We start from the raw sequence: 25,585 nt of genomic DNA, 5'->3' as shown, positions 1-25,585 counted from the left end.
GGAAAGACTGCAGATTATCCTACTGTTTTAAATGTGGCTGGGTTAAAGCAGTCTTGTTTATATTCTAATTTATGGATGCATCAGATACCCATACACACAAAATTCCTCTACAACCATGACCCAGCTGAGGCTACACACCAGAGAAATATACACTACCCAGAAGGGCCAAACTAGGAATATAGAAACACATTCCTGATGGAAAAAAAAATTAAATCTTTACATCACTGTTGCCTGTGGTTTTTTCATTTGGGTGGTTTTGTCTTTTTGTAAACTGGAGTTGGACCTTTATGCATGAAGAAGGAGAACAAGAGCCCAGATGTGGAAATAGAAAGGAAACAAAGGTATGTCATAACTTTCCAATAAAATCTAAAGAGAAGGACAAAAAAGTTATATTTTGCTATTTTGGTATTTTGCCTAGCAGATACACATATTTATGAGTAACTTACATTAAATTTACAAAGGTTTTCTTTTTAAAGAAAAAGGTAGAAATTTGAAATTAAGGGTTCCTATCATTTAGCTGTGTTCACTGAAAGATAAACGTAAAAACAGAAAATAGGAGTAATTTTGTTACCAGAGCACTTCAAAATTAAGACTAAAAACTAGCAAAGTGCCCTATCACTGTACACTAAAACAGTACTTTGTATTTTATCAGCTGTTATGCTCAATCTGTAGGATAATTTCCAGACAGAATCTTTCAACTGATGATCACAAACAAGAAAAAAAAAAAAAGGCGTTTTCTTTTTCCATAAATGAAGGTGGTAATAGTTGTGTTAAATTCTAATTCAAATTATGTTATTTTAACACGTTGATCAAATGCATCATGAAACCAAACATTATTTGCTTCGTTTGGTTTTATGAGGGTACAATGGGAATGCCATTCTCTCCAATCACAGCTTTTCTGAATGTATCCACTTCACCAGTCTCTCAACAACAGATGCAATTACATTTTACTATAAAATAATCAAATATTCACATCCTTGCACATAACAGCTATTTTGCTTTGGATGTAAACACTTTGGTTAAATTTTCTATTATCTAAAAGATGCTATTTTCTAGAAGGCAGCATCCCCACTTAGAAAACTGTGGCATTTTCTGACTCTTGATTTGACTTAAAGAGAGACTTAAAGGAAAAGAAATCACTGAGAATTATTTTAAATTTGAAATTATAATTCAATCCACAATGTTAAAGAAAATGTACTTAAAAAATATTATTATTATTAAAATTATTATTTCCTATAAACTAATGAAGGACTTACAACATTTTAAATAACATTTTGCCAAGGCGTTCTTGCCCAGAGTCACAGGAAATAACTTTGAAGACTTTTTCAGAAATAAATGCAAAATGAAGTCAATATTTTTTCAATGAATTTTCAGGCTAAAACAATGTGTCTTTTAATTTAATTTCTGTTTATAATGGTTCAGGTTGACATGACTTTTAACAAGACTTCAAAAATCTGCTTAATGTTTTAGGTACATCTTGTGCCTCTTACATAGACAGGTCCTTGATTGCACTCCTTATTCCTTGCAAGAAGTTTACTTTTCTTGTTCTTACTTCATGTGTTTTGGAAACTTTTAGTATTTATCCCTTCTTTTAAGAGGATACTGTCCAAAGTTCTACCTTCTGGAAGCTGTGAAAGCCTTAGCCTTAGTGTTTTTGTGGTTTTGTTTGGTTTTGTGTTCGGTTTTTTTACCTAGCAAATAGTGTCTTTTTTTAAATTGTAAAGGTCTCATTACAGTGACCTTCCAGACACAATTTACATATTTCTCCATAAATTAAGAATAAGCATTGTTTTAATGTTGGTCTACTTAAAGAATGTTTGGTTTTTTTCCCTTCCAATTTCCTGAAGCCTCAGAACCATCTTTCAGAAAACTTTCTGCAACTGGATCTCATACAGGAGCATCAAATGGTCCAATATCCACCAGAAAAGTAAAGAAGTGTTAAAGGAATCAAAGCAGGAGTGAGGTCTGTGACAGACAGCGAGTATTTTGGGAAGTTAAAGAATATCCTTTGCTTATAAATCACTTCAAAAGAAAAAAAAAATAATTATCCCATTCTTACTGGAAAAATATGAACCAAACCCACAAATAAACCAGCTTTAAATTGCAACCCTGAATCGGAGCAGAAGGAAGAACACACCCCTGTTTGGGACATACACATGAACCATTGTGGATGCAGGGCTCCTATTAGAATATATTATCACACAGTATCCAAGTTTATCAATGCTGGCCTCAATTCAAATATGCCATGAGATGCCTTACTAAGTGCTTCACTAAACTCAGCCTTTCATGCTATTTAAAACTAACTTAATATAGAAAAGAGCTATAGATTAACTGACACATCTATTGCCTTTTTTGTTCCAATCACTTCTGTTTAAGTGCACTGCACTCTGGGGAACATAAAGCCTGGTGGGGGGGGGAGGAGGGGAACCCCAGCAAGTTATGTTTGACCTGGAATTGAAAATTCAACCACCAGACCATTCCAGACCTCAGGCTGTCTGATTCTTCCAGTCTCACGTAATCTATTCAATAGTTAAGCCTCACTCCCTATTACCCCTTAATAGTGGTTGTGCCTTTTATTGAATTCCTCAGAGCAAATCATCTAAAACTGGCTTTGAATGACCACGTGGCTCCTGGAGTTGATTTGGAAATCCAGAAAACAAGACACGTACCAGGATTTGAGCAGCTGGCCACAAAATGACAGCCTCAGGCAGGAGCTCTGTGGTACAGGCAGCAATGCCAGAGCCCAGCTCCCTCTCACACCACCTGATGCCCCAGCCAGGAGACCCTTTTTTGTCCTTGTGCCTTGCCAGCCACACCTTCCCACTCCTGTGACAAGGGGAGATGCAGAGATGAGATGTTCTCTGGGTACAGCACACGCACCATTAGTAGTGGGATGTTGGCTACTACAAAGCTATAAATGAAGGCAGCCTGTAGAGCCCAGCACCTCCTCTGGACAAGGGCTCAAAGCAGGGAACCCCCTCCCTCCAGGGGTTTTCAGCAAGTCCCAGAGGCTGCTGCTGCCATGAGTAAGAGGAGGGCTGCACACAGAGGCAGGAACCCCTGGGAAGAGGAGATTGCCAAGAGCAAATGTCTGTCACAGCTTTGGGCAGAAAAATTCATCCCAGAAATATCTGTGGACATCTCATTAACTGCCTAGCCCTGATTCATCCCATAAACACCATAGTTTTATCAAAGGTGTGTTTCTCCCAAGAAAACAGACAAACAAACAAACAAAAACCAAAAACACACCAATAAAACCTCCAATACTTACCATTTATTTAGATTTTGTTACAGCACACACATCCATGAAAACAGAATTAAAGTAACACATGCAACCTTGATTTCAGCATTTCCCAGTTCTGGTAGCCAGGATTTGTCACCTTAGCAAATTTTTTAAAGTTCATGGTGTGCATGCAAAGCTTCCTCAAACTTAAGGGAGAGAAATAAGTAATCAACCCAGGCAAATTCCTTTTTTTTCTTTTGGGTCAACCTGTTGACAATTGCACACCTGAGAGATAGGGTGAGAGCATTAACACCCAGTGCTGTTGCTTGAAGCCAAAACCAGGGTCTGTCTTACTTTGCAGTGCCCCAGCCCAGGAGAGAAAGCAGAGCCCAGAAATCTTGTGTTTCAGGCAGTGTTCTGGGGAGCAGCAGCAGCATCCAATCTCCCCATGGCTGCCCCTCATCTTCTTCCATCTTGCCCTCTTTACCAGTCTGACTTAATATTTCCCTTTTCTGTGCTCACAGCAAGTCTGGCCCTGTTTCTTGCCTGCTTTGCAGCTTCTATTGCACATGAATCAGAACTGCTTCCCACCTTCCTTCACCATCTTCCTCAGCTCCTTGGAGCTTTGGAGACTTGGTCACCCTTGTCCATCTGCCCTATCTTCCAACTGAATCAAATAAATGGGACATGAGGCTGCACTTGAGGTAAGATGTGCTAATACACAGAAATATCCCAAATACATTGGTATACCCAGTCCTTCCTCAGCCTCATATTTTTCTATCTCTAAAGAGGCATAACTGCCTTCTTTTTACCCTATTTTCTGCCCCTCTCTGCCAATCAGAAGACATTTTCACAATCCATATTCCCCAACATAGAGCCTGGGGTTTGTTTTGAGCCAGAACAAAAGAAATAACTTCTTCCAAGTGGTGCACAGTGCAGTTCTGGAGTCAAGGCAATTAGGCCTAAAACTGTCTAAAGAAAATGACTTCACATCCCAACTGAAGAGAGCATATGGAACAAAATGTAATGGAAGAATGACACAGCTGAAAACAAAACAAAGACGTGCCATATTTCATAACAATGCAGATGTTAAGATATTGAAAATATTTTTAGCATGTACCAGAGAACACAAAAAAGAAAAAACCCATTGGGAATAAGAGCTCAGATCTACATTGTTCCCCTGCTTTCATGACGTTTACAACAGTATTATTCCCTCCCACCCGCCACGAATTTAAACAGCTCCAAAACAAGCTCTTCATTTTGCCAAAAAAACATCAACATGTTCATTATTTTTAAGTCAATTCTAGTGAATACTACCTGAAACAACTCTCTGCAGCTGGTTTTCTGCCTTCAGAGGCCTTAATTTTATCTACATGGACCTCACCTTAGTCACAACCATGTCGGACCTTTCAAGTCCCGCTCCATTTTTAGTTTTGACTTCTAGTATGCTGTACGCCTAAGTCCCAGACACTCAAAGTAACTTATTTTAGATATTTTATTTCAAAGTCAATTTAACACTGTGGGAGTTATTCATGTACACTCACTCCACTGTATCTTATCATCCTTTTCCATTGCCCTCTCCTCTAGAAATTCAATTTTTCTTCAGCTGGGTAACCTACACCTCCTTGAGCTGCTGGGAAAGGTCATTTCTCCTTTACTTTTGCCCACGACCTGCCCTTCTGCAGGCACACAGATAAACCCTACAGTAAGAGGAAGACCCAGCACACCATGACAGAGCTGCTGTGGTCCCCAGGGCCACCTTGTGCCCTCCTTGGTGTCACTCTGGGCTGTCTCACCTGAACATCCCTGCTGGCCATTGGTCCTTGTGCCTTCCCAGCTCCCAATGACAACACCAATTCCTCGCTTGGCACTCTGCTGCCTTTCTCCAAAGGGAGAAAACAAAGCACAAATGCAGCCAGCGTGGGGGTTCTGAATTCCCCCACCCACCCAAAAAAATGGTTTGCTGGGGTAGGCAACTTGATGTCACAGGGGGACACAGAAGGGAGTCAGAGTTTTGTCACTATAACTCAATTCTCCAGTTTCCAAGAACCAGCACTCATGGTGACCTCACAAACTGGACCAGCTGAGGAGCAAAAACTCCAGCTCCTCAAAGCTCCACACCCAAAAAGACACCAAACACCACGAGGTTATACCTCCCTTCTCAGCCTCATGAACATCTTGTGAGATGTACAACACCCTCCATTTGCACTGAGGGCTCTGCACATCCCAGCAGCACAAATTCCCACAAGAACAACACAGCCAGTGCAAATCCTGGATGCTTTCTCAGACTTTCTGAACTTATGTTACACAATGTCGCAGACATCTTTTATGAAAAATCCTTTCCTTAGGATTTTTCCTCCTGAGAAGCTGAGAGGCCTCAGGAACAAAATGCAAACATTGATTATCTGCTGCTGTGGAATGCAACAGGTGGATCTTTGATTGGGCCATGTTAGATGTTTGTAATTAATGGCCAATCACAGCCCAGCTGGCTTGGACAGAGAGCTGAGCCACAAACCTTTGTTATCATTCTTTCTACTCTATTCTTAGCCAGCCTTCTGATGAAATCCTTTCTTCTATTCTTTCAGTACAGTTTTAATATAATGTATATCATAAAATAATAAATCAGCCTTCTGAAACATGGAGTCAGATCCTCGTCTCTTCCCTCAGTGTTCCCTGTGAACGCTGTCACAACACAACTCAGTCTGAATCCTCACCTGCCCTCTGGGATGGGAAGGCAATGGTCAGGAATGGGAAATTCCTGCCTGGATAATTCACTCCACTCATAAGCAGCCTCACTTATCCTCCAGCAGCAACTTGGACAAGGAAGGGACCCACACAAACTGAATTATGCTGGTGGTGACAACCCCTGTGCAGCCACAGTGTTTCCAGAGGAGAAATACAGAGGGTACAACAGAGGGAAAACAGCAGCAGTTAACAGGGTGGTACTTCCATGTCCAGGGTCTGCACTGAGGAAGCCTTTGGGTAAGACCACACATGGATTTCAGCAGCCAAGCCTAGTTTATACTGGGCAGGAATAGAGAGTATGTTTTGAAAAAAGTTTTCAGGCTGAAGCTCTACAGTGTTTTTGCTGGTAGCCCACCTTGTTTCAGGGAACCACCACACACCAGGAATGGCTGGTAAAGCTGACCACTACTGAAACACGTAAATGGACAAAAAAGCTCATGTGAAGGCAGCTGAACAGCTCTGTGATCATCTTCACTTGCCAGCTGCCCAAAACAGATCAATAGCTCCAACTTTATTCATGGAAAAGCCAACATTTCACTTCACTGTCAGGAAAGGAATGCTGCTTGCTTCTCCCCTCCCAAACTTCTCAGGCAGCTCTGCCACCACTTGAAGGACAGTGCACAGTGAGAGGAGTCCCCAGGACCTGTTTGCCTGCCACTGCCACCATCCACGACACTGAGCCACAGGGTCACACTCGACTGTTTATGCAAGAGGAGCAGCTTTGGAAAGCCTGGTTTAGTCTGCCTGTCTTTAGCTACAAACTACCAGACACAGGTTTCAGAAAGGTCTGCCAAGAAATGAAAATCTAACTTGTCAGAAAGGCAGAAACAGATTGCAGAAGGGCAAGCTGGAAACAGGGGAGTTCCCAAGAGGTCTTAGAGTTTGTTGAAAAAAAAAAGTAAAATTTTTCTAGTTTTTCCCTGCATAAGAGGAAAGTACAGTTTGACTTAATTGCAAAGCATAATGATAAGCCAGCATATATGTACATGACTCATTTTCAAATAATCACAAAATGCAAGGAGATATAGAAGGCACAATTTAGGACTGTTTTTTTTACTCTTAAGACCCACACAATAGAATCAGGCCTACAGTAGTGTTACAAGACTCAGGCAGCCTATAAAGCAGATTTATCTCCAGTTAGGCCTGGTATTTCCCCAAAATCCCATCTGCAGACACCAATTACACACAATGAAGGCAAACTCTCATGCTAATTCAAGGCCATACTGCTCTGAGAGCACACAAAGCTGGTGCATGTCTGAAACCTGGGACCACAGCCTGGACTGATGCAGGATCACTGAACAAATCACCCAACACGTGCCTGGCAGGCAGTGCTGTGGAAAAGAAGGACTAGGGCAGTCCTCAGACACCCAACAGATCCAAGCTCACCAATCTTGCTCTTTCTCTGCATGGCAAGATCAATACTAGAATGCACAGGCAGTGGAACTGTATGCAGAAGGTGCTAAATAAAAGTGGAGAAGAAATAGAAGAAGCCCTGGTGATTTAAGGGATAAAACCAAAGTGTCCTCAAGTGAGACTTGAGGGTTTAAGTCTGTATAAATTATCAGTGAGGATAATTTGCTTGAACAGAGTACCAGGCTAAGTGATGGATTCTCTGTCATCCCCTTCAGTTTTTGCAAGATACTGAGCACAGCAGAATCATTGCAGAATATATTTCTGTGTCCTTTGGCATGCAGGATGTTTTAAAAGACAGCATGAGGACCTTTCTGGCCTTGAAAACAAAATTCTGAGGGCTGTGCTAAAGCTGAAGACTGAAATCTAAAGAAAATATTTAATGCTTTAAACAAATAATGTGTTTCTTATTTAAATAAAACCACTTTCAGACAGTAAGCATTACGAGTGGGGAAAGCACAAGCATTTACAAATGCCAAGTCAGCTTGACAGAATTTTAAAGAAATAATTTAATTTCTATGAAATATTTTCTGCTCATTCTATAAGTGGGGAAAATTCACGCGAATGTCAGTCTCGCCTCCTACCAATTATGACCAAAATATTGCCTTTTACTTCCCATCAGTGACACCCCAAGTACTGGCATTTTTATTTCAAAATTTGTATGTGAGGACAAAGTTAACATATCACTGAAAGGCTGTGGTTAGTTAGGTAAACTCCCCGTGGTAAATTTAGTTATTTCCTGATGTCACAACTTAGTAAGACAGGAAAGTCTTCTGCCAGTCTCCACCTTCTTGACACACAGCAACTCATTTCAAACCAAGAGGAGATACCAAAAGCTCCCCTTCTGCAATAAAGCAATTAATCACTGTCCCCTAACTTTCTTCCCTGCTTTTGTGCCACTTTTTAAAGGAATTCCCCACATTCTTCTTCCAAATGTAGGTTTTAGGTATAGCATTAAGCAAGTTATTAACATCAAATAAACCATTTAATTCTATGTCTCTCAAGGCCATGGTTTTTTGCACATCTTCACATCCTTTTGTCATCCTCAATCCCCTCCCAGTAGGTGTAGAAAATGAAAACATTTAGAAAAAATGAAAATGAAATGCCACATGTAGAAATGTGGCAGCAAAAAATATGTAAAGGGAGTGCAAGGTCAAAAAGAGCAAATATTAAACTCATTCACATTAAAAACTGAGAAATACAATCACAAATTATGCATGTGAGGGAATCTTTCTGAATGAGATTAGACAGTGAATATGATAAGAAAAACAATGAATTAAGAGAGCAAAAGAATTCACAGCAAAGGCTTTGTCTGTTGTCTAGTGTCTTATTCTCCAAAAAGCTGCCTGAGACCAGAGAGTCCCTTTGGTTCTAAAGGTCCCAAAATCCATGCATGGTGAAGCATCATGGACATCCTCAGTAGCAAACATTAACTTTTGATTTAATACAGTCTGGACCCACTCAAAGGGATGAGGAGTAAGGCCTCCAAGGTCTCAAAGCCAGCTTTGTCTCCATAGAAGTCTCATTTTTTCCAGAACAAGAACAGAAGTAGGGACATACTCCAAGAACTGAAATTCTTGATTTGTAATTAATTCATTAGTGACAACTTTGTAAAAGCACCACGTAATATTTTAACCATGTATCAGCTTCAAAAAATCTCCTCAATTCAGGCAAGATAAAAAGCACAGTTTTCTACATGGCAGAACAGGACAAGCTCTACAGAACTGTGATGAAAATTAATGACTACATTATGAAGCAAATGATACCAGCCACCAATTCTTCGCAGCTCAACTAAATGAGAGGCACCCTGAGAAAATTCCAGCTAAGCTGTTTGCATTCTGCACTTCCCAACAGCCACGAAAAGTGGAAACACAACTCGAGCACTGAAACACTTGTAGGGTACATCTTATATCAGGTGTACACAGTTCAAGCCAACCCAGACCCTGCAACATAACAAAAAGGTGGAATTCCCAATCATTCATCTTATTTTTCCTTTCCAGACGCACTGAGCTACCTTGGGCAGGGAGATCCAGCTCCTCACCAGTGACCATCAAACAGCTCTGCCTTCTCTGGGGGGCAATTCAGAAAAAAACCCAACTTGGAAACTCAGAATTGCCCTGGAAACCCCAATCATTTTCCACAGCCAGGGAGGAAGCACAGCCAGTGCTCCCTCTAGACTAAGGACAGACTTTGTGAATGCCCCAAGGTGTCAAAGCTGATGCCCTTCAGCCAACACTCCAGCAGAAAATAATGCTGCCTAAAAGAGGGGCAGAGGGAGGGGAAGCCTTGCCTGACAAAGCAGGAGCATGAAATGGATTTATCAGAGTGGGAGGAAAAGGGTGATAATGAAGAACATTTCAGTGAGACCAGCTTGAGAGAGATTAACATTCAGTGTAAAAAAAAAAAAAGGTTTAGAGAGAAAAAATCACAGTAAAGTGACTGCCTTGGGAGAGAAAAATGTGCTAGATCTTCAAGGTGCCATGTGGCCACATGTCTTTACCAGCAGAGCTGGTGGAAAACCCAAGTGACTAAAAGGTAACTACAATCAGCTTGTAAAATAAGAGAAGCTTCTTCATAAGGGTCTCAGACTGAAACAGCCTGGAGATGGCAAAAGTAAAAGAGCACTTGAGACAATTAGAGCAGGCAACAAAACCATCTATGAACTTTAACAAGAAGGCAGAAGTATTTCTTTCCTCATATAACCAAGAAAACACACAGCTGCCACTCAAGGAAAGTCCTGTGCTATTTCAGAAACATTTGGTCTAAAGGATGAAACTTTTTATCTTCAGACACACTTCTGCATAAAATACCAAATGTAAGGGTTGAAGATCTATAACGTTTTCATAATAAAACATTCCCCAGTTCAAATGTGGAAAATTAGATGGACATATTTTGAACACATGACCACTGAGGAATAAGAGGAAAATAATCTTCAGCAAGCAGGTAGCAGTCAAAATTCACATATAAAACTGGAATCTTTTAACAAGACATTAGACAAAATGATTTTTAAATGGACTTTTTTAATAATACCTGTTTATTTATTTAGCCATTACATCTTTTGCCTGGCCTTGTTGTTTGTTTCTTTATTCCCTAAACCTTTTGGTTCTTTATTCCCTAAACCTTTTGATAAATTTTTGTTCTAACCTCTGCACTAAATGTAAAGAGCCGGATGGACATGAAATCTGCACATTCCTCTTTTCCACTGAGCAGTTTCAAGTCTTGCTGCTAATTACAAAATTCTGGCCTGAGTGCCACTGCTCACTAAGTTACTTAATGCCTGTGCTTTTTAGAACAGCTAAATATTTTTCTAAAACTTTAATTTTTGTACCATACTGCTCCCCCAAAACCTCACAGGTAAGTTTGATTTAATTCTAACTACCTAAGAATTCTCCATCTTCCCAGCTTTATATCATCCATAGGTTTGTCACCTCCTCACTGTGTTCCAAGATATTAATTAATGAGACATAAAACACAAGGAAATTTCTGTGGGACAAAACTTTCTTCTATCTTGAATCATTAAAATGAAATAAAACCTGAAGCAATTGTTGAACCAGTCATAAATCAGCAATAATTTACATAAGTAATCCACCTGGCTTCAGATTCTTAGGAGTTTTCTAGGTTTTGCTGAATCAAAGGAGCTACAGCAGACTTCTTGGAAGGACTGCTACCTTTTAAAGGTTTCAGAAGTCATTAAAAGCACTACTTCCACTCTCCTCCATTCCCCAGCCTCAGGAATACAAAGCAATTCTATTTTAGGCTGGGATTTCTGGGTCTGTTTATAGGGGAGTGGGGTTGGTGGGGGGGAAATGTTTCTTTCCACAGCCTTTGCTAAATAAAAGATTTACAAGCAATTTTTGAGAGAAATTTATAGAGTCATAGAATTGTTTGGGCTGGAAAAACCTTTAAGGCTACCAAATACAACCATTAACCCAGCACTGCCAATCCACCACTCAAATATGTCCCCTGTGTCTTAAATACCTGCAGGGACAGTGACTCCACCACTTCCCTGGGCAGCCTGTTCCAGTGTCTGATCACTCCTTCCATAACATTTTTTTCCTAATAACCAATCTAAACCTCCCCTGGTGAAATTTGAGGACATTTCTTCTTGTCTTGTCACTGTTAACCTGGGAGAAGAGACCAACCCCACCTGGCTACAACCTCCTTTCAGGGGGTTCTAGAAAGCATTAAGGGTCCCCTCAGCCTTCCTTTTCTTTGGGAGTTAAAATTAAGAAGATCAGGGTTGATGAAGAAGGATGAGGAAGCATCACCCCAGAGCAGCTGCTGTCTGGATGCTGCAGCTCCTTGAAATTCCACAAACCATCAAACAGAACCCCCCTGCTCAAAAGCACCTTCACCACAGCCAACCAAATCTCACTCCTTTACAAATTGAAAAATTTAACAGGCAAATGCCTGCACAGGAAATCATTTGAGAAAACAGAGCTTAAGAAGCTGTCAGTTCTTGGTCTCTGTAAAGGATACTATGAATGTTTATCTGGTGAGGAAATATATATTAAACTGAGTAACCCTCTCAAGGCTTTTGCCACCAGCAAGCTGACACAGCACACCACCACTTAGGGTAGCTCAGCTTGCTCTGACTGAACAAACAAAAAAACTTCTTCAAACTTCATAAAATAACCCAATCTGGGTCAATGGAGAGAGCACTGTTATGTCATTTGATATGCTGTTAAATAGACATTCCAGTTCGAAATTTTTTTTTGTGTATGGGGTAAAGCAACCACAGAGATTACGTTTACATGTGTCAAGAAGCACCAAGATGGATCAAAATTAAAAAAACCAAAAACCTCCACCTATAAATTTGATGATTAAAGGTAAAACTGCTGTGAAGCAAAGGAAAAAAACAAACAAAAACAAAACGAGAGACGAAGGCATATCTAAAAGTTGAAAAAGCAAATTGGCAATGGTTTCAGGGACTGAAATTAGAGGACCTGGAATTTCTGTGCATTCTCAGGAGGCAGCAGGATGCAAGGCTGTAGGAGGTGATGTCAGAAGTGCGTCTGTGCCTCAGCACTGGGCTCAGGAGAGACCTGATAAGCAATTTCTGATTTGCTTTGGGCCCTGGCTTCCATTTTATCAAAGGTTTCAGAAGAGTTTACAACTTTCTTTGTGAGCAACACAGACTTCTTACAACCAAAATCTGAATCAAAGGCAGCATGTGACTTTCATTTTGACTTCAGAATTATTATTATTTTCATTATATAGTGCACAACCACCTCAATTATCAAGAACACTAAGAACCATCCAGATAAAAACTAACAAGTACAACCAACTATTTGTAAGGCAACAGAGAATAATTACAGTGCCTGACACCCTCCCCCAAAAAAATGAAAAATACAAGTATAGTTGATGATAAAAAGGAAAATAAAAAAGGGTATGTATGCACAAGCTTTATAATACTGAAATAAACAACCTGTTTTCTCAGAGGATCTTGTATTAGAAAAATATAACTGAAATAGTTTCCAAATAGCTGATTCCACTCAATTAAAATGAAAAACAAAAAGATACAGCAGAGTCCACTTTCTAAGATAACGCTGGAATAAATAATTGCTTGGGAAATATGCTGTGGCTGGTGCATCCCCTTAACCACTTGAGACCACACACTACAGTTTAAAGTATGATTTTAAATAGATATGAAAGCCTAACCCCCTGACTATGTTACTAGTGAAGATCAGTTCCACAGTGCCTGGTAACAAATTCTTTTTAGAGAACAATCAAACCTTGCTGTTATCTGTGCTGACCCAAATCTCCTTCAGTGTCTGACTGCCAGTGGTTCAGCTTCATTACCTCACTATATTAATTACTGGATAAAGAGAAAAACCAAGATTTTCCCTATACTTCTTCTTCCCTTTAGTATAACATTCCACTACAGAAAATTAAAATCAAGAAATTACTCTAAGTCTGTTTTGCTGTTGTTGAACAAATGGGAAAACTGAAGACCATTCAAGGGAACCATCAAAATAACTGAGCTAATGACAAGACTGATTCTTCTCCCATCTTTGAGAGAGATGAGTGTCTTAGGTGGTAAATAATTAGGTAAATAATTAACCCTTTCTTTCAAACAGACTCTACTGCCTTAATTTGGTAATTTAAAAAAACTCCATATAATCTTTTTGCACAATTCTTCATTTTATTTCAGAAAAATCTCTGATTTTACCTTTTTTTTTCCTTTAAACAGAAGAATATTTTAGTCTCATGTTTTAACATGGCTCTCAGCTCAATAGGTAACTATGGAAAACTTTGTGGGACAATCTGAACTTTAGTAGGAAACAGACACTTCTACATGAAACTCTTAAAAATGGGTTTAGCTGGTATTGTCTTTTCATGTATTTTTATCTTAGTATCACTGGGGGAAAAAAAAGTGACCTACAAAAACCTCTAGAAAAATCAGATCTGACAGTAACATATAGAATGGATATATCCAAAGGGCAGCTTTGACTGAGGGAGGCCAGTCTGCTTTGTTTCCCTTGTCAGTCTGCAGCCAGTGTGGACAGACAAAACCTCCTCCAGCAGGTAATTCAGAGCAGAAACCAGCTTGGGGTGCTCCTCATCACCCACTGGAGAAGCTGAATTATTGTACCAGCCCCAGGAACCCAAGGAGACAAATATTCCTGGGTTAGATTAACCCCTGTGTTCCCTGCACCCTCCACTCCTGTGACCCCTTGTAAGGTGCAGCGCAGTCTTTGTGCTGATTCTGCTGTGTCACACCAAGATCTACCACTGGGAGACTCTTCTTTGATTTCATTTATTACTGGATTGGAAGGCTACACAAGCCTGGCTTCATAACTTCTAAATACTTTTAAATATTTAAGTGCCATTCTCATGCCTAATGGTCAAGTTGTTGTTTATTCTGAACAACCTATTCTCTCCAAGTTCTGGCTCAGTTCAAGGCTAACATAGCTTTAGTCCTTCTACGTTTGGATAAGGAACAAGCCTAGGTGTAACCTCACCATTTTTACAGGAAAAGAGATTTCATCTTCCATGTTCAAAACCTGTATTTTTCATTTTATTGCATCAATAAGCATTTTATCCTGAACCAAAATTCTCCAGTTTATTTTTGCATGTAGGTTTTTAATTCAGTCCATCTGAAGATAAACTGCAAGGGAGAACAAGTGTCCAACTTACGTTGAACAAGGACAGAAGTACAGCTGTATACTGATACTCCAGAACTAAGAATTTAACTCTCTTGTTATAGGCATTAAACTCCACATATCATACAACCATAAAGGCTGAAAAAGACCTCCAAGATCAGAGAGTCCAGCCTTTGGCCAATCATCACCATATCAACTAAACCACAGCACTAAAATGTGGTATAGTAAAGACTGCTCCATTGTTCAAAGAAAATTGAAATTTTTTTGCTTTGGGAAGCCATCAGGCCCAAGAAAAAGAAAAAAATCTGTCCATCTCAACGTGTTTTCCTCACCAATATTTCTGTTATGCATCTGGAGTGGTGTTTGGTCAGCATTTTCTGTATGGGACTGCGATTTTTCTTTGTTTTACATATTAATAACCACATTCAATCAGGCCAAAGATATTTCTGTCCTCACATTGTGTCTTTAGCAAAGGCTGAGAGCACCAGGACAAGAAAAGCATGCAGGGATGGACTTTGGGATCCCTCTGCAGCCTTCAGGGACTGGGCTCTGTGTTCTTCTAAGCAAGAGTTGGTGCTTTTGCACTGAGTCCACACCCAGATAATCCAGCAGTATGAGCAGTGGCTCACAGCTAAACTATGCACTATGAAAAAAATATCACCTCTTACTTGTTCTGAATCTGTCACCTGATAATTTTATTTGATCCCCTCTGGGTCTTGTACTACAAGAGACACTTAATGAACATTCCCTGTTCTTTTTTTTTTTTCCCCATTACACTCCTATATAGTTTTTTATCATTTTCATTTTTTGCTGTTTCTTCGCCAGGCTGAAGGTTCTCAATCTATTTAATTGCTCTTTATCATCTCTGCCACCCATTTCTAGCTCTGTTCTCTCCCCCTTTTTCCCCCCCTCATTCTTCCTTTAAATCCAGGGCTCAGAACAGCACTCTGAGGTTAAGACAAAAGCACAGGCAGTTTACAAACTGGCATAGCAGATTCCTGCTCTGTGAGCCATTTTTCCCTAATTTTTTTTGTTTTTGTTTTTTGTTTTTTTTTGACCAATCCCAAACACTTGATCAATGCTTGGATTTGGCATGATAAACTCTCGACAACATCACTTCCTTCCATGCTAAAAACCTCAACAATGGCAGGATTGTTCTCCTCCACATGCATTAATTCATAACACCAGCAGCAAGCTTCAGCCCCAGTTACCAAGCATGACAAGCTCCCACTTGGGTTCTTCATAATTGGCTTTCATTTATGCTGCTTTCATTAACTTAGAATCATTCTGCACTCTCCCTTCCAGATCACCAGTGCATGCTGGTGTTAAACTTAGCACAGATCCATGAATAACTCTATCCATCCCTTCAGCTAAACAGGACATTTATTCATCTTTTGGCCAGCAGTCCAGGACAAAAAAAATTCCTCTTATGTCAGAGCAGTTTCATTTTGCTCAGCACCTCTGGTGAGTTGTTCTCACAAGACTCCCTGAAACCCCAGAGTACTGCATCAGCTAAATCACACTTACTCACAACCTCAGCAGTGCCTTCAAAGAACTCCACCAGACCTGAGAGACTGTTCTGACTCTTTCCTGGTACATCAAACTGTCCATGAACGCTTCAGTTTTCTTCTCCATGGTATTTACCAGAAAACTGGCTGCTATGAATGCCAGTCAAACTTGTCCTGTTCTTTCCCAGAGGCTTTCTGGAAGCCTTTTTAATAAGTGGCATCACCTTTGGCACCCTCAGCTTCACTGCTACTGTGAACATTGTTATCTCACATGCCTTTAGCTACAGGGGCAATATGCTTTGGGCTCTTTTAGAGTTTAGTTATCTACTGGACCACTGGCCATTCCATTTCTGATTGTTTCAAAAGAACTTATGACAAGTTTCTTTGCCTTTTATAAATCACATATCAGGCTTTAACTTCTTTTACTGTAAAATTCATGTTTATTTTGCATGAATTTCACCTTTTTAAAATTTTTGAAGAAGTTTTTGCAAAGTATCTTTCTGTTCCTTACATCTTGCTCAACCATGCTAAATATTCCTCAAAACTTTTTTAAAGAGTCAGAGAAGCAGTTTTTAGGAAATATGCTTTTTTTTTTCTGAGTCTCTCCAGAATGGCTGCAAGCATTTTATTCTCTTGACAGTTCCTCTTGCCAGGCTGTCCACAGGAACCCTAATCAGTGTCCTGCTTGGTACCTTCTCTATGGCAGATGTGGACTGTCAATAACTCACTGCAGAACTAAGCCATCAACCCCTCCATTTTACATTCCACTCTTCCAACATTTGCATAGAAACGCTTCCATTTTGGTCTGCCTGCCTCTCCTTCTGTGCTCCTGTCTAAACAGGACCTAATTTTTCCAGCAGCCCTTGACTGTTCTCTAGATGACCTTCACCAACTTCTGCCCCACACACTGCAGCCACAGCCGGTGTCACCTGGCCCTGTGTGCCTTTGCTGCTTTCCCTCATGCAGGACATTGGGATTACACTGCAGACTGATGCTGCACAGCTCTTTATTCTTCACCTTTTATCCAGCAACTCATGTGCTGCTTCCAGCACCCTTCTGGTAGCCTTTATGTCACCAGCACCTCTCCACCATGAGAAGACAGCCTGGACTGCTTTTGCTGTAAGCCACTTTGGCACGTGGTTGGAAGGTCACCAAATGCTCCCTTCCAGCACTGGTTACACTCCACAGCAGGAGATGTCTCTCCATCACCTGGAACCAGCACCATACAATGGAATTCCTAGAGCAAAAGGATGCTTGGCTATCACCTGACAGCAAGGTCTCATCTACAGGATGAGATTTGTTTTGGAGGTAATTGCAGGGTCATTTCTCCTTTGCAGGATTGATATCCTGCTGCATTACAGCTCCTCATGGAATCCCAGTGGCAGCCTCCCTGGAGACAGAGGTGGGAATACCTGCCTGGAGGTTTGCTTTACACATTTGCTAATTGAGAATATTTTCCTTACACTTTGCATGTTGTGACTTTCACAAGAGTTCAGTTGCATTAATCTGCAGTGAGCATCTTGCAGTGTCATAACTATCCCTCTGGTTTAACAGCTGCATTAACACTGTTGAGGGCAAGTAAATGCTTCTTTTTATGGTTTGTTTTTTTCTAACTGGAGATCTGATATCAACCTCTAGCCTGAGAAGCCAAAAGGTTTAGGCTAAATGCCCTCAGACACACTCCTTGTGTTTTAGGCTTATTCTCATTGTATTCCATTGAAATTTTCACTTTGTGTCTCTCCCTCCAAAGACTTTGATTCAGACTGTCCTCATCCTCCTGGGAGACATTGGTTTTCTAAAAATCTCAAACCATTCTAGTTATTTTCTAAAAAGCCATCTTTAATACTGGACTGGTTGGTGCTTGTGAAAGTTTAAAGTATTTATTTATTTTGTGAAATGTTAATAACTTCTCTGCCTTCCATTCAGCATCTTTAATCCATTCCTCAGGTTCCCACAAACCATTTTCAAGACAATCCCACGAAAGTAAAGAGGAGTAAGAAAGTTTCATTTTTCTTGTGTAACACTCTGGTATCATTAACAGACATTTCCCATAACTGCTGGGCAATCATGCTTTATAATCTAACAGATCACAGCCACTTTATGATGGCATGAAAGGACTGATTGTGCAAGTCCTTAAACACTGCTTCCCTAAGACAACAGAACACAACCAGCCACAACTTTCAGCTCAAAACAGAAGCACAGAACTGGTTTTTAAGATGCAGCCTCTTCTGCACTGTTGAGGGGAGCTGTACTTACAAACACACCCTTCACCAAATCAAAGAGTATTCTACACAACCAAGACTTGCTGATTCAAAGTGGGACCTCACGTGTTTAGATTCCAAATTTAGATTTCTTACTATGAATTCTACTTTCAATTACACCAAGTCTGCTGCGTTTTGTTGGCTCTGATGTACACAGCTTTCGACACAAAAGAAGTCTTGAGAGCTTCCACACACACGCTGTCACTGCTGTATTTATAGGCAAGATGCTCAAACATTTGCATTTTATTGTAAGGGGTAAATTGTGCCATACAGTACAGAAAAATTCAATACTGATTCACAAAACAGCCCTGATTTTTCAGTTGATAGAAAATGGTTCTAGTTCCCTTTCCACCATCAAATCTAATTTAAAGTAACCCACTGTAGTGCAAATACATCAGATACTTAGTAATCTCCTGTAATGGCAGGGAAATTCATCACAAATTGCTGAATGTTATGAATCATCTTGTGAACACATAACTGCCATACACTGAAAAAGGCGCTTTAACAAGTGATTTCATTCATTTATGTCAATACTTCATAATTAGCACAGAGAAGTGTCTGTAAATTGAACTCTTGAGCATCACACTGCTTAGTTACCATTTTTTTTTAAATATTTTCAGCACTTGATGTAATGGAAGACCCCATTAAAATTTTGTGCCAATGACAAATGACATTTTTATTTCTCTTCTAAATGTGTTAGCACAAGCTAATGAACTGAACAATGTTCAACAAAGCCATAAGCACATGCTGACCTGTACTACATAAACAGTTCAACTGACTTTATCAGAGATATTAATGTGAGTTTTTGATGGATATTCAAACACTGTTGCTCAATAACATATAATAATGAAAGAACTACTGGTTTATATGGAAGTTAGTGCTGGTGCTCACTCAGAAGTAACAGCTGACAAGACAAACATGACAGCCAGATGCTTAGAAGAGCTCTCTTCTGCACACCAGCCTGAAGACCTAGATTTAGCCACCTTTTCATTTGTAATTGAAGAACTTGGAAAGCTTTGCAGGGTATTCTATCCAAGGCACACAGTATTTTGAAAGCATTATAATGTACCCAAAACCAGAGATCAGGGTCTTACTATTCCCCAACAGAGACTCAGCTTTTCTACAGAGACCTTACAATTTTACAATTTCAGTGCTTGAGTGCCCACAAAGCCATGCCTGGACTTTGGTTTCCTGGTCACTTCTTTAAGCACTGGGTGGAAATAATTAATCATTTCTACTTGGATTCCATAATCTCAAGATGCCAAGTCAGTATAATTTAACAGTTTAGTGGTGACAGCTGGTTGGTTGTACCTATGGGGTGCACAGCCTTGGCCCACTTTAACAGCAAAATAAATCACTCTCTCTGCAATTTCCATTGCAACTGGGCACAACTCAAACCATGCCCAAGGCCAGCTCCTGCAGAGGGGCTGACACAAGGTGGCTTGGTCATCCATGGGCATTTGCAGTAGAACCACATTCTCTCAGGAGCAGCTGGAAGGTTTAGGCAAACTGCTCTCCTGGGCCAGAGAAGGAAGTGCAAGACTATAAATACATCCATGATCACAGTGATAATTCCACTTTGACGCTTCTTACCAGGATAACTTCCCACTCATCAGTTCTAAAAAATCTTCAAGCCCCAGCTTTGAGTTTGTCTCATCCTCCATGGCTTCCCAGGAATCCAGACCCATGGACTTATTTCCACAGGCTGTGCACACCAAGGTAAACATGCAAGAAAAGCTTTGCCTTACTCTAATGTTGCTAATTAACGACCAAATAATTTTTAAAATAATCTAGTATTTCCCTGTGCTTTGAAATAGGAGACCTAATCTTGAGCTCTTATTACACACTGCTTATTTTTACTTTTATTTCTTAATTGAAAACAGTGTTGCCTAGTGTTGCCTTTTTTTTTAATTTTACAAGAATTAACCCTTAACAAGGTATACATATCTCCTCTGGACACTTATTTGAAATTACATGTAAAGCTTAATTACATCTTCTTAATTCTGCAATTTTCCTCACACTTTCAGTTCTTCAATGCTCATTAACAAACTTTACTGGATAATACATCCAAAACACCCAGACATGCAAAGTTGTCTCTTGCATCTAAAGTTTTCAAGGATATCCAGGCCTGTAACTGCTGCTAGGTTTATCAATATAAAATGTATTTATTTAAAAGGATAAAAAAACCACAACTTCAGGCTACTTAGTGTTCCCATTCTCAATAGTTACAATAAACCATAAAAAGTAGGAAAATCCCACCTCTCCTTCCATACTGCCTCCAAAGTATTTTTTCTCCTTTTAGTAGTCAAATATAGATTTTTCCATGACATTTTGATTAGGCTCTTACTGTGAACACATTAAGTGATAATTGGTCCAAAAATACTTATTGAGCCAGGAATATCAGAATACAGTAAATACCAGGAGCACCATAAGCAGCTGTATGAATCACTTCACATACCTGTGGTTTTCCAGGTTCCTGTGCTTAGTCATGAGTACACTCTTCATAGTCTCGTACACAGAACACAGTTTCTGCCAATTTTTGTTCTTGGCTTCTACACTGCCACCTGTAGTCATACAAGAGAAATTAGCAATATTTTATGCTGCAAATCCTATTAGCACAATGTTTCAGCTCACTTGTTTTTCTAGACAAACATTCTAAAGCGTCCCCTTTTGTAAAATGTGCATTTCAATATTCAAACCAAGTTATTTACATTTTTCTCTTTAATACATTTGAAGAAAAAAGATAGAATAATTACCACCAAACAATCCCAATTAATTTTAAACCAAGAGGACATTTAAAACTCCGTGACTCTTTGCAGATTTTTATTTTATCCTCATTGCTTGGTGGACACATCATAACCTTGACAGAGCAAAAGGACTTCTGAAGTGGCAATGCAAAAAAACCTGCACTTAATTACTTGGTAAATACAAAAAAACCTAATTGGATTTGTTCTTCCATCAGAAAAATGAACATAGTTTTACAGAAACATAATATCCATGCTCAGCTTAGTTACCTTATATAGGTTATGAGGAAATGTATGCAAATAAAAATTGCTAGTATTTGAAAGATTATCTCATAGAAATAACAGTGATCTTGAACTTTTTTATACAATGAAAACCATTCCATTTATTCCAGGCTTACTGCACTTTTGAGCAACATGCTACAGATGCTACTAAATTCACAATTTACAACAAAATAAGATCTAAACCCAGTATACCCAGAGACCTCACGTTAATCCTTCCCTGAAAACGTGAAAAAAACACAAAATTCACGCCTTCCTAGAAAAACCAAAGCTTCCTGGTGCTCAGAACACGGGTTTCACCGAATAGCGAAGTTTCGGAGTACAAGCTCTGGGGGGAAACCTGGCTTTTGCACGCACATGCCTTCTCCTTTCCTGCAGCTAAGAGCTGCTCACCATCCCTGGGAGCGGGCGCCCGAAGGCTCCCTGGGAAAACGCTCCGGACTCGGGAGCGGGCAGGAACAAACTCGGGAGGCTCCGGGCACCCGCGCCCTGCGCTGCCCTACGGCGGCGACACCCGCAGCCGCCGCCAGAAACCTCACACTGAATGGAACAGAAACCGAAATCAAACGCGATTTCCAAGAACAAGTTGGTCTTAGAAAAAGAAAGGAAAAAAAAAAAAAAACCCAACCAAAAACAGAAAAAAACCCTGAAGATGATATAATAAAGAAATAAAATTCCCAAGCGCCGCCGGGGCTGTCCACACGTCCAGGTAACCCCCTCGCCTTCCCAGCAGCGCCGGCCACTCCCGCACGGGAGAGGCTCCCCCGGGACCCGGCCACCATCCCAGCCCGGCTGCGGCCGCTCAGGTGCGCCGGGCACCGCCCCGCTGTCCCCGAGCCATCCCCACGGCACGGAGCCCTGGCGCTCACGGCCCCCGAGCCGCCCCAGCCGCACACGGGCTCCGCCGGCTCCGCCGGGACAAGCGGTGGCCGCGGCGGGGAGCGGGCGCTGCGCACCCACCTGCGCTGGCCGGGCCGGTGCCGCAGGATGAGGCGGCGGCTCCTCCTCGCAGCGCGGCTGCCCCGCTCGTTCCTCTCCGAGCCGCTGCTGCTGCTGCTGCTGTGCAGCCCCGGGGAGCCGCGCGTCCCGGGTGCCGCCGCGCCGCCCGGGATTCCTGCGGGAGGGAGGGCGGGAGCGAGCGAGGGAGGCGGCTCATGGCTGGGCACAGCCTCCCGCTCCCCCGCCGGCTCAGCCTGCCTCCAGCCCCTCCGGGCACGTTCTGCCGCACGGCGCCCGGGCGGACCCGCAGCGCGCACCTCCGGCCCCTTCCCTTCCCTTTTTATCGCGGGGCCGGGGCTCCCGCCGCTCCCGCCGCCGCCGCTGTCGTGCGGGGGGCTCGGCATCCGCGCCGGAGCCGCCTGCGCACGGCCGGTCCGCCCCCGCCGCCGCCGCCGCCGCCTTTGCGCTCGCACCGCCCGCCGCCCACCTGTCCGCGCCCCGGCCCCGCCGGAGCCGCCCCCGCTCCGGCCCCGTTCACCGCAGCGGCCTCCGGCAGCGCGGGGCTCTGCGGCTCCCGCCCGAGCCGCCCGCGGGCTCGGGGCTCTGCGGAGGAAGGGAGGAGGTGGCGGTGACGCTCCCGCGCCGCTACAGCGGGGCCGCGTCCCACCTGTGCCCGCAGCCCCCGGGATGCTGGCCGGGATGCTCGCCGCCCCCGCGGCGGGGAGGCGTTTGCCAGGCGCTGGAGGAGCTCCGGGTGCCTCCCCGCTCTGCCGCCCAAACAAACGAGGAGTCTTGGCCGCTACAAAATAATTGACGTGCTCAGGAACGTGCTGGAAGCCCAGTTGTTGATGGGTCTCTGACAGCTGGCGTTGAGAGATAGCCTAGAGGGAGGTGGTAGGATCTTAAAAATTCGAGTTGCGACGCTTAAAAAATTCGAGAAAAGCAGCAGGTAAATGCAGAAAAGTGTTAGGAAAATGTCTGTGTTGTAACTAAAACTGCAGCTCAACTCGAGGTTGTGCACGTGCCGTTGGAGCTCTCGCACTGGTGGAAGAACAGCTCATCCTTATGAGCACTTCTCTCATTCTCTGTCTTTTGCCTTGAGTATTTGCGTCTTGGAAACAATATGATGTATTGAAATTCTTGAGTTTGTATCTTTTTCCTCAAATGGGTGATGTTGGCATTGAAAGTGTGCCCTAGCACGACCCAGTAAAGGAGCCTGGGGAGGAGTTGAGTGCATTGGTGCAGCGTCACACCAACTGATACCATTTTCAAATTTGTGTAATAAAAATATACTGCATTCATTCTTCCCACAGCAATAGATTCCACTTTGTTTAAGACAATCTTTACCTTTCCCAAATGTTTTATTCTAATCCTAATATTTTGGGACCAAGCCTTTTCAAGGTAAGCCAGAAATCCATACGGTCATGTTACAAACTGTGGTATCACCCTGTAGTCTAGACATATTAAGAAGTAAGCTACAAAAATAAAATCACTTTTCTTCATCTAGTCTTCTGCAGAATTAAGGTTATTTTCAGTTCCTCTTCTTACATCTCATAAGTGAGACGCCAGACTACCTGAATATTTAATGAGTAGTAAACCAGAAATCTGTAAAAGTAGCAAATATAACACACATATTTTGATAGCAACATACACAGGTGCTTATCTGAGAAACGTTTGTACAGTTTAATTCCACTAGATTAATAAACAGCAATTATATCTAATCATATCTGCAGCCATTCCTAATGTAAAAATATCAAAACCAAACAAAGCTTACACTAAAAAAGGTATAAATTAACCCAATAAAGTTGAGGATAAGAACTGATACAGGCATGCAGAAATTGTTTTTTAATGTACTTCATCCAAGAAAACATTCTTTGTCTTTCCCTTCAAAACCTAACAACCTTGTGGCACATTGGTGCAATAATTCAGAAAACAATGTGAATATTGAAAATGGCTGTGCCATAGCTCTGCTTAAAAAGGCATTTGTTAAACATACAGAACAAGCTTTTACAGCTGATAAGTAATAAAATTTATTTTGTCTCTAGATGGTGTGTTTATCCTCTTTCTTTTGAGCTTATGATACATGAGACAAAATTAAGTTTTTCAGTTTTATCTCCTCACCTAAATTTCGATTAAATGCAACTATCAATATACCAGTAGTTACCAGCTGGTGAATATCATATGAAATTCCACAGTTATCTACAGTGAGGTCTGCCCATGACTTCTAGGACTGTGTCTGTTCAAACAGACCTCAGCAATAGAAACCACATTGACATGCCTCCAGTGCAGAAGAATTCATTTTCCACTGAGCCCTTCATAAACATAATGTTTTGTCAACAGGTGTCTTTCCCATAACTGTTACAAATGTATTAAATGCTAGTAGCAAGTTCTTGTCTTTTCACTGAAGCATGGCCAGCGCACAGACTGTTCCCTCTGCAAAAGAAGTCATTGTTCCTTTCAGCTCTTACACAACACTGCTGTTAAATCTAGCCCATCACAGGAGAAATGCTCTCTCAATTCTTATTGTCAAGCCAAGAAAATAAGCATTTGGTCACTTAATAATGACTATTAATCAGACACTATCATACTTGCCTTGAGTGTGTGAGATGAAGAAAATTAGATCAGTCATGCACAGACCCTTTCTTTCACCTCCTCTCCTCTATACCACCCACCTCCCAAACAGCTCTGTCTTTTTCTTCAGCAATTCAGGCTTGGAAGAATAAATTCCATTGTAACAATGATTCAGAGACAAACTGAAAGCCAAGTGAAATATTGTTCTCCCAAATCTGACAGGAAAACTTATAGGATGGAAACACCCAGAAGATAAAACCCAGTTCTCTTATAATATGCTCCAGAAAGCATTACTTATCACTGTCCCCTCATTCCCAAAATATATACATCAACTAATGTGTTGCTGTAGTACTGAAAATTTCCAGTTTTCCAGATGATGAGCTGTGACTCAGTACTCCTACTGAGTACATCTCAATGCACCATCCATTTATTTTATGTGCTGGTAAATCATCTCTCCCTTTGCTTCCACCAGAACTTGCTAAGAACCCTCCTGTGTCTGCAGGTCTAATCTGCCATGTCCTGCCCTGCCCATCTGAGAGCAGATCAGATGAAATCTCTTCTACTCCAGTATTTTTCTGGTCTAGTTTCTTGCTTTAGTTGCTACCAAGTGTGCTTAGAGCTCTAGGAACATGCAGGTCATAATCTTAAACTTTCCAGGCTGGACTACATCCTTATTTATTGTCTGGGGAAATCTGAACAGTGGGCGCAGAGATTTTTCACTTTCTGTCAAGGCAGTTTATAGAAACTACTTCGGAGAAAATATGTTTTGTTTTCTATACATGCAAAATCCCTTCTAAGA

At 41.4% G+C, this 25,585-nt stretch overlaps 1 protein-coding gene across 18 annotated transcripts in view; it reads right to left on the bottom strand.

Moving 5' to 3' along the window:
• The window catches only part of LOC143692001 (uncharacterized), a 213,450-nt gene extending 190,066 nt beyond the window's left edge, over positions 1–23,384 (bottom strand). For 13 of the 18 annotated variants that reach the window (XR_013179854.1, XR_013179875.1, XR_013179856.1 and 10 more), the window contains exons 1-2: positions 22,237–22,696; positions 20,712–20,817 (exon numbers count right to left, since the gene is read on the bottom strand). Coding sequence is in view for 6 of the 18 variants with exons in the window: in XM_077171472.1 (XP_077027587.1) it covers positions 20,736–20,817; positions 22,237–22,619 (465 nt within the window). In the remaining 12 variants the exon portion in view is untranslated. The other 5 variants (XR_013179863.1, XR_013179867.1, XM_077171465.1 and 2 more) reach the window with 5 other exon arrangements.
• Positions 23,385–25,585: the final 2,201 nt, after the last annotated feature.

The sequence above is a fragment of the Agelaius phoeniceus genome, chromosome 2 (assembly GCF_051311805.1).
Source record: "Agelaius phoeniceus isolate bAgePho1 chromosome 2, bAgePho1.hap1, whole genome shotgun sequence".
NCBI lineage: Eukaryota > Metazoa > Chordata > Aves > Passeriformes > Icteridae > Agelaius > Agelaius phoeniceus.
Note: the sequence above shows the minus strand (reverse complement) of the source record. Positions and strands in the feature narration are given on the sequence as shown.